This window comes from Equus caballus, chromosome 20 (assembly GCF_041296265.1).
Source record: "Equus caballus isolate H_3958 breed thoroughbred chromosome 20, TB-T2T, whole genome shotgun sequence".
NCBI classification, from domain to species: domain Eukaryota; kingdom Metazoa; phylum Chordata; class Mammalia; order Perissodactyla; family Equidae; genus Equus; species Equus caballus.
Window position 1 is genome coordinate 25,731,764 of NC_091703.1, and position 12,047 is coordinate 25,743,810.

Sequence of the window (12,047 nt, forward strand, 5' to 3'; positions counted from 1 at the left end):
AATTTAGCTGTGGCTACAGCCTCTGGTTGAAGTGACATAAGGAAAGTGTCCTGGGTGCCCACATTGGAATCTCAGAGTCCTGAGGCCTTGAACAAGGCAGTGGGCCAAAAAGCCTACTAGCATTTGACACCAGTTAGGGTTCCTTGTCTGGCAAATCCCTTTTAACAGTCTACACCCCTCTTTAGAACCATCTCTTTCCCCTGAACTGTTTTGAGGACAACCTAGTGCCTGTCAGACTTCCCTGCCTTTGCTTGCCAATTCAAGTAATATGTGGCGTATTTTCCAGGGACCTTCTGGTGCCTCCCTAGAACTGAGTACCTCATTTAATAGTCAGATGTGTTGGTTATAAGGAAGGAACCCTGGGAACTCACATAAGAGCTGATTATTAACTTTTTTTTCCCTTTTTTCTCCCCATGCCCCTTGCTCCCTTTGCCCAACCTCCCTATAGTATCTGGCCAGAATGAAGAGCCATCTTCAAAAAAGTAGCTACACTTTTAAAACTCAAAGAGAATCAAGAAATCGTTGTCTACAATCATTCCCAGACTAGGAAAAGCTAGGGCCACCCCCAAAGACTGACGTAGCATTGCCAACAATTTAGAAGACTATTATCAGTCTTATTTCATGAAAGAATTATCCTCTTATCACCTCGACGGTATTAAGGGTGGTAACTTTAAAATAAGAAATCTTTATGCTAAATAAATTTGGCCCTTTATACCAAAGAAATTGAATTAATTTTTAATATTAAGGAAAATTTACTACACTAAAATTTAATATTAAGGAAATGTTCTCATTTTGACACAGAATGGAGAAAACTTTGACACATACTAACACTATCCATAGATGAGCATTTGGGAACCACTGATTTGTTCAAATCCCTGCATTTCAAAATTGGAAAAAGTGTTTCTGAATCAGCTCAGCTAATCAGAGGAGGGTAGGAGTAAAGCAGATTTCTTGCCTATTTCCCCTATCCTATCTTAGGATAATATTTATTCTGCTTGTTCTGAGAATCACAGGAGGGAGGGAGAATTACAGAAGAAGGCACTTGTAAAATTCTAAGTTATGAATTCACATGTCATGAATATAGAGCAAACACTCATTTTTCTGACTTAGGGCTCAGTCCTTGAACTGCTTCTCTTCATCATCAACCCTCTTTCCTAAGAGATGTCATCCGATCTTGTGGCTTTTTTCGTCTCATGGTAGTTATACCATGACAACTCCCAATCAGATTTCCAGCCCAGACTTCTTCCCTAAACTGCAGACTCATATACCCAACGGCCTATTTCATATATTCCTCTTAGGTATATAACAAGCATCTCAAACGACGCACAGCCAATCCTAAACCTCTGATTCTCCCAAAACATCTTCCTCTCATAGTTTTCCCAGTTTTAGCAATTGGCATCTCTATCCCAGTTGTTGGGGCTAAAATCACTGAGATCATCCAAGAATTTTCTTTCTCTCATACTCTACATTCACTAGCTCAGGAAAAAACTGGAAACCCTAACTTCAAAATATATACAGAATCAAGGCACTTTTTACAGCTTCCTACACTAACACACTGGGCCAAGCCACTGTTATCACTCAGCTGCGTTCCCACTCCTGCCCTGGCCCCATCACAGTCTATTCTCCACCAGCACATCTGATCATTTTAAAATATAAATCAGATCATGTCTAGCCTCTGCCGAAAACCCTGCAAAGGCTCCTACCTCAGGCAGAGTAAAGTCAAAGTATTACACTGGCTTACAAGTCCACACAGGAAGTGCTCACTTCCGTTTGCCTCTCAGGCCTTATCTCCTTTTCCTCCACACAACCTCACCCCTCCTCTGCCACCATAACTCTTTGTTGCCTCCAGGCTTTCCTTCTTGGTCTTCCTTCTATTTGGAACTTCCCTTTCTCAATCGTTTTTCCCCAACCATCACTTTATCATAAGCCTTTCCTGACCATAACATTTCAAACATCACCTCCTTCCTCCACACTTGATGTCTTTCCCTACTTCAGTGATCCGCAGGGCACTTAGCACCGTGACACACTATCTGTTTTACCTAGTTTGTTTATCCCCACTCCAATAAAATATAAGCTCCACAAATACAGAAATGTTTTGTTCACTGTTATTCAATGCTCTAATTCTCAGAGCATAGAACAGTGCTGTTTGTTTGGTAAATTATCCTCATATAACTTTATCTCCTCAAACTGGTGCTTTAGCTCCGATAACATCTGGTTCTTTTCTTATTTAAGCACTAGAGTCCCTATCTTTTAGACGAGATTCAAAATGGCTCCCTTGATTTTCCCGAAGTCAAAGTATCACCGTACAGATTACCTGCTGACCATAGGGAGGGAAAACCTGATTTTACAATGGAATTAATCTCCCTAAACCAGTGATCAATCCATCATCTCGAATTTGGATAAGCCTGACCTCATGTGCCCCTGATGTGCAAATAGCCTATACATAGCATCTATAATCTGTTCCTTGACAACAAAATTAACATGATTTCAATCACGTCTATGGAAATAACTTCTACCTTGTAGGACATACAGGGTATAGAAGTCAAGTAAAATGACCCCATTTAGGAAACAAGCCAAACCAGAAGGACATTCTAAAGGTTAGGTCTCCAGCAAATCAATGTCCAAAACAAGAAGTGGGGCTGAGGAAAGAGGAGAAAACTGTTGTACCTAAAGAGACCTCAGGCAACCAAAGGCGTGCTGGCATCTTCCTCTGAGCAAATCTGAACTCTTAAGATATTTGGGGCATAAAATAGGGATTTTTTTAAATGTGAACTAACTGATAGATATGAGGGAATTTTGTTTTCGTTGTCTGATTATGTAACTTTTTTTATAGTGCATACCTAATAATTTGGGGTGAAATATCCTGATGCCTCTATGTATACTTTAAAAAAAAAAACGCTATCACGTCCACTTGACAAATTTAGGTGACATTTATATATCATTGATCATTAAGTAACATCCTAAGTTTCCATAATAGGATGTCAGAAATATATTAGCCTCTATGCTGAACACTTGCCAGCTCTCCCCAAGTGTGTATTTTAATTTTTCCCCAAATGTGTTTTCCTCTACAACAAAGGCTGATTCGCCAAGGAAACACAGCAGCGCGCGGCCACCCGGGTCCAGGAGCTCGCGCTCCTGCCTAGGGCAACGCGCCCTTCCGCCCACAGAGTCGCTTTGTTCCGGGGCGCCCCTTACCGCCGCCGGCGCGCGGGCTTTCTTTGTTCTTCGCCCTCTCCGCCATTTTGCGCAGGGGAACACAGGCAGGGGAGGGCAGGATCGCCCCGCTACCTCCGGGCAGTTAAATGCGACTTCTCCGTAGAACTCAAAAACCACGCACACACGACTTAAGTACTGGAGCACTAAGCAAGCAGCTTCTTGGAGAAGTGAACAATGCTACGCGACATTCACCGGCAAAAGAAACAGTAATCCAAAAATCTTTACACTTGAACACTAAGTAAGGCAACAACGTACGTAAGCTTAATGCCATAAAATACCCCATTTTCAAATAGGTGGTCTTAAAGCTACAGCTGTCTTAGAACGGGACGAGTTTTAAACGCAACCAAGCTACGCACTTAGTAGCTAGAAACATCAAAACATTCCAATAAAAATGCTAGGCTCTTTTATGGAAATACGTGGGCGGCCCTGAAAAGGGCCTTTGATTAGATGTAGTAACTAGTTGAAGACAGACAACTTAACCACCGAAGCCGTAAAGAGTGCGACCCTGGCGTTTGAGCGCGTAAACCACGTCCATGGCAGTAACGGTCTTGCGCTTGGCGTGCTCGGTGTAGGTGACCGCGTCTCGGATCACGTTTTCCAGGAACACTTTGAGCACCCCGCGGGTCTCCTCGTAGATAAGGCCAGAAATGCGCTTAACGCCGCCACGGCGGGCCAGACGCCTGATGGCCGGCTTGGTGATGCCCTGGATGTTATCCCGCAAGACCTTCCGGTGGCGCTTAGCACCCCCTTTTCCCAGTCCTTTTCCGCCTTTGCCGCGACCAGACATGATAACGCCGCTCAGAGCAACTCCAAAACAGCGACAGAAAAACCTAGGCAATTTCCTTATATGTGCGGATTGCGGACCTAATTGAAGACTGAAGGCGCGCAGGCGGGAAGGTCCGCTCAGCCTGCCGGCCCCGCCCCTCGCAGCCCACTTTGGAATGACGTCACTGCTTACTCGGTTACCCGGCCGCCGAGGGGGCCTTCTGCGGAAGCGTCTCCGGCACGGTCTGCGTCCCCAATTGGGAATTTTCGGATCTTTTTTTACAACTGCGTCAGACTAAAGAAATTCACATTTTTGACTGGTTATCTTTTGCTGCTTGGGATGCGTTCGGACGATTGCACAAGAGCCTTGTCCCACATGCCCAGAACTGCAGCAATCTTCGTTGGAATGCAGAGTGCTGCTTTGCTGCCCCCTTTAGTGTTTCTGGCATTTCTGTTCCCTGCGGCAAAGCCCCTCCGAAGCGAAAGCCACCTGCGGAGGAGTTTAAAAATTGCGAGACATCACCGTCTCTATCTCCAACCGAAAGAAATCTGACTAAAAGAGTTTTCTTCCCGAAGGCGAATACGTGGTTCGTGATTCCGTGGCACAATTCTCGCCTGCCGCGCGGAAGCCCGGGTTCCTTTCCTGGTTTGTTTTCTTTCCCTGTTTATTAAAACCTGTGATTCTCGTTTGACTGTCTAGCCACCCCCCCACCTCTGCGCCCAGTAACAATGTGTTAATGTTTGCTTCTCTACTCCCAGTTTTGTTTTCTCCTTGTTTCTGGTAGCGACATTATCCTAAAGAGAACTGGCAACTTTTGGTAGCCAAGATATTGAAATAAATAGGCGACCTTCCGCAGACTTCCTAAAAGCTAGTGAGTAAATCGCCTCTGAGTACAGTTAACAATGTTGTTATAAGAATGCTTCAGCGAGAAGCAGAGTGGCGCAGCGGAAGCGTGCTGGGCCCATAACCCAGAGGTCGATGGATCGAAACCATCCTCTGCTATGGTGTCTTCTTTTCCTCTTCAGTTAAAATTCTGTAGCTTAGTGTCACAATAAGGAAACAAAATGAAATGGAGCCCTTCTTTAAGAAAAAATTCTGAAATTAAAATTATTTCCTGAAAATAAACGTGAAATTACGTCCTCTACAGGTAAGAATGTCGTTCATGGATACTCAGTTGTCACTAACTAATATGTCCTCTCATAGTAAACCAGGTTTCTTCTAGTTGCCAAAGTGACCGATCTATTGTTGCCACCAGTTATCATGACAGTTCTTATTGCGCCATGAAGCCGGGAAAAAGCTGAAATACGCTGAGTGCAGGGGTGAGGGTAGGGGTGGAAGCTGAGGTATGGAGTTTTATTTCCTTCTCTACATAATTCAGAAAGCACTACTTGTTAGGTCGTTGTGGCCATGTGATAAGGCGATCGACTAGATATCCTCTTGGCCATCCTGGTACAGATTCTTTCAACTACCAGAGTCTTAATCTTTGGAGTAAATAAGTAACAGTTTAAGGCAGAGTGCAGTTTTGGTGGCCACGATTGAACTCTGACCTGAGAAAACCGCTTCTGCAGTCGCTACTGGTAAATGTGTCTCTATCCTCTACCTTCCTTTACAGTCTGTAACAGAACTATTCTCTGTGCTTATTTTTTAAAGTATATGTGTGGACTGTTTTATATTTCTTTCCTTCAGAATGGATTCCTATTAAGGGATTTATGTCAGATCCTGTGCTGGGTGCTAAGAAAAGGCGTTAAGTAGCCTACAGTCTAGACATGCTTTTAAACAAGAATACATGTAAGTACGCATAGCACAATTAAGATATTTCTTTAAAAAAGATTATACACTAAATGCAGTGGGAGCAAGTAGAAATGATGGTTGTTTCTGGTGGCCCCATGGCCACCCACTAGTTGGGTGATTCACTGAAAGAACTCACCTGATTCAACATATTCTCAAGGTTAAGATTTATCACAGCAAAGGAAAAAGTGCAGACACAGCAGGAAAAAGATATACAAAAGGAAAGACTAGAGAGGGCTTTCTTGTCCTCCAAAGTCCATTTGAGAAATGGAGCCCAAAGTTTGTAAAGGGAGCTGGTTACATACCTACCATGTGACCAGCCATGGAGTGGACTCTAAATCAGACACCAGGTACTTAACATGAATCTTCATGTTTACTTTAAATATGTGATCACCTGCTTCATAATGACCCTCTACTTCAGGTAGAGAACATCATCATTACCCAGCAACTACGTGAACATTCTAGTATTTTAATTCTCAGAGTATGACGAAGGGTCATCACCATGGCTAGAGAGATACGTGAAAACTGAGGGAAATCGATTTCCTCCGTTAACTTTTTGCCCTGGCAGTGGCCTGATTCAGAAAAGGTGGTAGATTTTGAGTCAAACTTGAATGAGTAAGAGTTTGCCAGGAAGTCCAAAAGAAGAGGATTCTAGGCAGAAGAAACACAAGGAGGCATAATCATTAAGGATTTCTTGAGAACTACAGAAAATTCAATGTGATAGAATATGGAGGTGACGGAGATGGTAGAAGGGGGATTTGGAGAGGAAAAAAAGGGGCTGTGTCCTGATCACCTCCTATTCACCCTGTTGGCGAAGAAGGGATCCTCTGCCTGAATAATATGAGATGGCCGAACACATGACACTCAACACTGGACAAATGAGGTTGGTAGCAGGTTACTAGTCACATATACCCGCTACCTGGAAGAGGAGGACACTGCATGCCATGTGGAGCCACACAGGGGTTAGATTCCCAAGCAGAGTGAACCAGCAGGGACAGTGGGAGGTAAGCTTTGTAGTAACCAGAGGGTGGGGTGACCCCTGGTTCCCTTCAGAAAATGTGATTGTCTTATTTTAATAGTTTCAGGGGCTAACAGTGAGGTGAAACCCATTAGGTTGAGGAGCCAGCGGGAGGCACCTGGTCTGGCTGATAGAGGAGCTGGCCTGGTGGAAGGAGTATCTGCTGAGAGCAGGTGAACTCACAGTTAGGCCTTTTGGGGGCCTTGTGAGGCTCAAAGATGTCCAGGGAGCACTTAAAATTTTAGGTCTTACAATACAGGCTGGAGTTGTGGCAGAAGAGATAGGGAAAGGGCCGGTCATAAGGAAGGGAGTATTTGATACAAACAAGTTTAGATTTTGTTTTTCTATGGGCAGTAGGAAACCATGACCAATTTTGATCAAAGGAGTAATATGATCAAATTCTCTCATTAGAAAAAAGTCTCTGGAGTTTTCAAGTTTGTAGTCTGGTCCTTGATTCTTTTTTAGTTTTTGTTTGTTTTCACGGTAAACCATGCAACAAATGTCTTTTATAATGTATTTTTTAAAAACATTATTTCTTCAATCTCTCCATATACAGGCAAAAATAAGTGTACTACTTGACATATTGAAACTTGCCCACTTGATCATTGCCTAGAAAAGAGAAAATTATCCCTAAAGCTTGCTAAACCAGGAGGCCAATTCATCTGCCCGCCTCCAAGAACATGGAGATGAATGTGACAGATTGTCTCCCATCTGAACCCTCATTCACTGCTCTTCATAACCCTTCCTCAGGCCCAGATCAGCAGCACATTTCTTGTCAACAATCATTAAATGTCCACGGCTTTCCTCATCATCTGCTACGGATATCTGGGATACACGTTTACTTGCGTATCACCAGAAAATATGTTGGTATTTGAGGGGAAATGTCATGGAAATGAGACATCAGTCATCCTCAAAAATGATTTTGGCTGGATTTCCTTGCCAATGATCTTCTCAAAGATGGTGGTTTCTCCGCCAAATCAGATGCTTCAGTCTTGGCTATCTCCTCTGCCATCTCCTCCTTCCACTTCCCTCCTGTGCTTCCTGAGAAGGAGGGAGGAACCAAATGAGTGGACAGAGCTTGATTGGTTTATTTTTCAGCAAGTCATTTCTCTTCTAAGATGGGAGAGAGGAGATGGGGGGTTTAGAATATACTTTTTTTCACCTCAATATATATATTCACTATATATATATATTCATCATGTATATATAAATATATATATCACCTTAATTTGACCACTCCATATTGGTCAGCTCCACTCCATGTTTAATGCACAACTTAAACTTAACATGTCCAAACAGCACTTCTGATCCTAACTCACACTCACACTGCACCCCAAAATGCTGCTCCTATGGTGGTCCCCATCTCGGTAAATGGAAACTTTGTTGTTGTAGCAAAAAATCTTGGAGATATACATGACTTGTCTGTTTCTCTCACATCCTCACTTCAATCAGCAAATCTTTCAGAACGTATCCAGAATTTAACCACTTCCACCGACACTACCCATGATGCTTTAGCCACCGTCTTCCTGCTTCCCGGAAGAGAGAAAGAGAGAGAAGAAAAAGTCCACATTCAGATTTTTGCAGGATAGAAGAATCTTTTTGCTAATAATCTCCACATTAAAGATGATTGCAAAATTCAAAAAAAAATGTATTTGAGAAATTCAGCCCATTTTTATTAAACTGCTACTATTTGCCAGATGTTATTCTGTGACCAGGGAAAGAAAGACTATGTAAAAGGCCTCATTCTGTGCTCCAGAAGCTGCTAATTTACTAGTCAAGAAAAGCCAAGACCTTTCATAAGTGAGCCAGGAGGGCCAACGCGCCCAGTGAGTGTAGGATTTAAGAAAATCAAGGAAACGCCTCATGTGTGGACTGCTGACATTATCTTCAAACAAGGTGCCTGAGGTCACACAGATTCACTGACAAGCCTGAAAGAAGCAATCCAAAATATAACTTTAGATCTGTATCACGTTATTAGGCCAAGCACTTTACAGAACATTATAAATTCTATAAACACCTCGTCCATAGAATGATTTTAATGCAACATGTTTTGTGTTGACTCATCTGTTAAATTTAAAAATTGTGAACAGTCACTATTTTTGTAGTCCTACTGTAGTGTTTGTTTCTTAAGATGTGGAAGCCTCAAATAATAGTAATGGCCCTGGAGCTCTCTAAACCCCTGAGAAACACCGAGAAAAGCATTCCTTTCTTCGTTAGAGACATACTGTCAAAAGTGCTCAAACGTCATATTATAACCATCAGAGAAAGTACTAGAAGAGCTTGGGAAGGGGGAAATTGTTATGCCTGGGGGCCTGCAGATATCCACGCAGGATGGAGAGAAAGATATTCGTAGAGACGCTGACTTTAGGAAGACTGCCTTCCTGGGTGCGGTTTCCGTGACGACAGTCCGGGCCGACATCCCAAGTACCTCGGGTCTGAAGATGGTGAATGTGGTGAGTATTAATAGGGAAGAAACTCTGAGTTAGCCTATTAAAAAATATCCGTCCGTGCAGACAATATGCAATATTTTGCCATATTTTAGGTGCCATAAACTCCAGGTTTTCTGCTCGGGAGTCGTAGAGTGAACGACTTTTCTCTCCATGGAGTCCCTATATACTCCAGGACCGAAATCATTGTCAGTCCCTACCCTTCCTAAGGGCCGACTCCGTGGCCCCAAATAACCCGCGTAATCTCGAGGTTCCATTTTCCAATGACGAAAAGCGCAGGTGGCGCGGGCGCCGCGGCCTTTTTGTCATTACATGACTCGTAGGACTCAGGACGGGGCAGAAAGGTCATTGTACTTTTTAAGTGTTACAGCAAGGTCGGCATCCCGTGGACCACGTGGCCTAACGGATAAGGCGTCTGACTTCGGATCAGAAGATTGAGGGTTCGAATCCCTTCGTGGTTAACTTTTCATGCTCTCTTGTGAAAACTTCTTACCATTTCTCCTGGGGGAAGGGGAATCACCTGTTACTTATGTCTTCAGAACCCTTTTCTTTCTTCGCTCTCTACTCTAAAGAGGTCATTCTCAAAAGCCTTGGGAGAACCAAGGTCAGGGGTGAAGAGGGGCTGAAAGTCAAAACCTGAAAGGTTTTCCAATAATTTGGAGGCTCTCAAGTTCTCCCCAAATTTGGATTTTGAGCGCCCCATTTTCATTTTTACAGGCTCGGCTTGTCCCGAGCTTCTTGAAAAAGGGAATTCGGGTCTGTAAACCGAGCTCTCTGGAACTGCTGAATCTCAGACGAACGCCAGGCCCCAGTGACTAGCACAGTGGGGAACCTGTTGCTCCCCCTTCCCACTGGCTTCGCCCTGGGCTACAGTCCCTTCACATTTCTCTTCTAGTCTGAGTCTGTGTCCTTCGAAGTTCTAGCTGCTGCGGGAGTCTATGTTACTGAATGTGTATTCTCCTCCCCTCACTATCCATCTTAACTTCCTCTTTCCTTTGGTTTTGTTGCTGTCAAAAGGATGAAAACAGCTCATATTCAAACCTAAATTACAGAACACAAATATTAAGCTCATTAAAGAGCCCAACTGTTCACAGAGTGTGTATGCAAACAGGAAGACAGAGGAGATAGCTGTGCAAAATATATAAAAACACATTTTCATGCATGCCTAAATAAACTGAATTTAATAATAATTTAAGATGAAGAAACAGTAATTTCCAATTGTTAACTTCATGGTGAAATATATGGTGTTTGATTCCAGGTCTGAATATTGGTTCAAATCACATGGGGTGCATGACTGCTTTTGTTAGGTCAGAACAATGAATATTAAGGTAGTAATTGCCTCTTCCTTTCCCCAGGCTCTTTCTTAGTCGCCCATGTGACTCTGGTTCCCTCTAGTCATCTGTAGAATCCAAATTGTACACAAAAGTTGAGGCTTGAAGGTTGATTCCCAGACGTTGAGATTTCTCAAACCAAAAAAGTTTCAAAATCTTAATTTGTATAAAACCACTCCCTGCTTTCTTCCTTGTAAAACATACCATTTACGCTAAATATCCTTTTATGAACCAGAGAAAGGATATAAGCTCAAAAGAAGAGCAATCTTTTAAAGCGAACAAAGATACAATTAAGAAATACTTATGTTGCTAGCATTTTTCTGGTTTCCCAAGAATGTGCGAGATCTTCCTCCTCTCTCCCTGGCGAGCATTTAATCCTCTGGACCAGAGGATGACCCAGACTTTCTTTGGAGGCGCACACCCTCCCCAGGCATTTAATGGAAGTGTAAATTGTGATCCAAGAAGATAAAAATCTTCCTGACACAAATTCTTTCCCTCTGTCTTCTTTTTCCTTCTCCTTTTTCCTGCATTAACAGCAAGGGGATACCAAAAGGCAAAGACAGCCTTTCCAGACTGGAAAGTGCCAAAGAGAAGAAAATTGGAAAAGGGCCATCTGCACACATCCTGAACCTTAAATAGTCATTGAAGCCTAGGGGCCTGTCCCAAAATCCAGAGAATAAAAACATATGCACCCTCCTGTAGAAGTGTAAGCCTTTCTGCTTTGAGAAGGGGATTCAAAAAAAGATAACCAAACACTCTTTAGAGATGGATGAAAAGAGTGACTACAAGAACAGAAATAAAGAAGAAAGATTCCTGGGTGTGGATTACAAACACTGGGAGTTGGGCCCTGCTGGACAGCAAAAGAGCAGATTCATACATTTAAATGTTTATGGAGCACCTACCAGGTTCCGATCTCCGTCCCCGGCCACTAGTCTAAGCTCTAGGATTCTAGGATGTAAGATCTAAGATTCTAGGATCACAGTGAACAAAGTACACAAAAATCGGTGTCCTTAAGAGATTTGGGGGGTAGGAGGAGGGGAAGGGAGCAACACAGAGAACAGAAGAAAAACGAGTAGATTTTATAATATGTAAGTAAATTATATATTAGAGGAGAGAGGTTCAAAAATGTAAGGACTTTTATTATGACCTGGAAGGAGAAAAAACTATGTGTTTCATTCACCTATTGCTCCATAACAAAAAACCCCACAGATACTTAAAAGCATATAACAACAAGCATTTATTACTCAGGCATCGGAAGGTGATTGATCTGAGCTAAGCTTAGCTAAGGCTGTACTTTGAGCTGTGGGGACAGCTCCGCTTGGCTCCTCAGCTCCTCGCTGCAGGAGCTCTGCTAGTTTGAAGTATGTTCATCCTGGGACTATGAGTGAAAGGACACCAGCTACCCAGAGGAAAATTCCTCCCGTGAAGATGGCAAGGATGCATGAGGGCCGGCCCAACCATGAGGGTATATTTAAAAGCCC

The 12,047-nt window shown here is 43.0% G+C and overlaps 1 protein-coding gene, 2 non-coding genes and 1 pseudogene across 3 annotated transcripts; 2 read left to right on the forward strand and 2 right to left on the reverse strand.

The window, feature by feature from the left end:
* Positions 1 to 3,633: 3,633 nt before the first annotated feature.
* Positions 3,634 to 4,143, reverse strand: H4C8 (H4 clustered histone 8). Its single transcript, XM_023624554.2, has one exon. It carries the CDS (start codon positions 4,001 to 4,003, stop codon positions 3,692 to 3,694), a length of 312 nt encoding a protein of 103 aa, XP_023480322.1. The 5' UTR covers positions 4,004 to 4,143; the 3' UTR covers positions 3,634 to 3,691.
* Positions 4,144 to 4,912: 769 nt separating this feature from the next.
* TRNAM-CAU (transfer RNA methionine (anticodon CAU)) lies at positions 4,913 to 4,984 on the forward strand. The gene has a single exon. It is a non-coding gene; the product is annotated as a tRNA-Met (tRNA).
* Positions 4,985 to 7,390: 2,406 nt separating this feature from the next.
* Positions 7,391 to 7,800, reverse strand: LOC138919690 (adenosine 5'-monophosphoramidase HINT1 pseudogene; annotated as a pseudogene).
* A 1,823-nt stretch (positions 7,801 to 9,623) lies between these two features.
* Positions 9,624 to 9,696, forward strand: TRNAR-UCG (transfer RNA arginine (anticodon UCG)). Its single transcript has one exon. It is a non-coding gene; the product is annotated as a tRNA-Arg (tRNA).
* Positions 9,697 to 12,047: the final 2,351 nt, after the last annotated feature.

What these genes read in the sequence shown, in the direction of transcription:
- H4C8 (XM_023624554.2), bottom strand. Translation starts at nt 4,003, where the DNA reads ATGTCTGGTCGCGGCAAAGGCGGAAAAGGACTGGGAAAAGGGGGTGCT.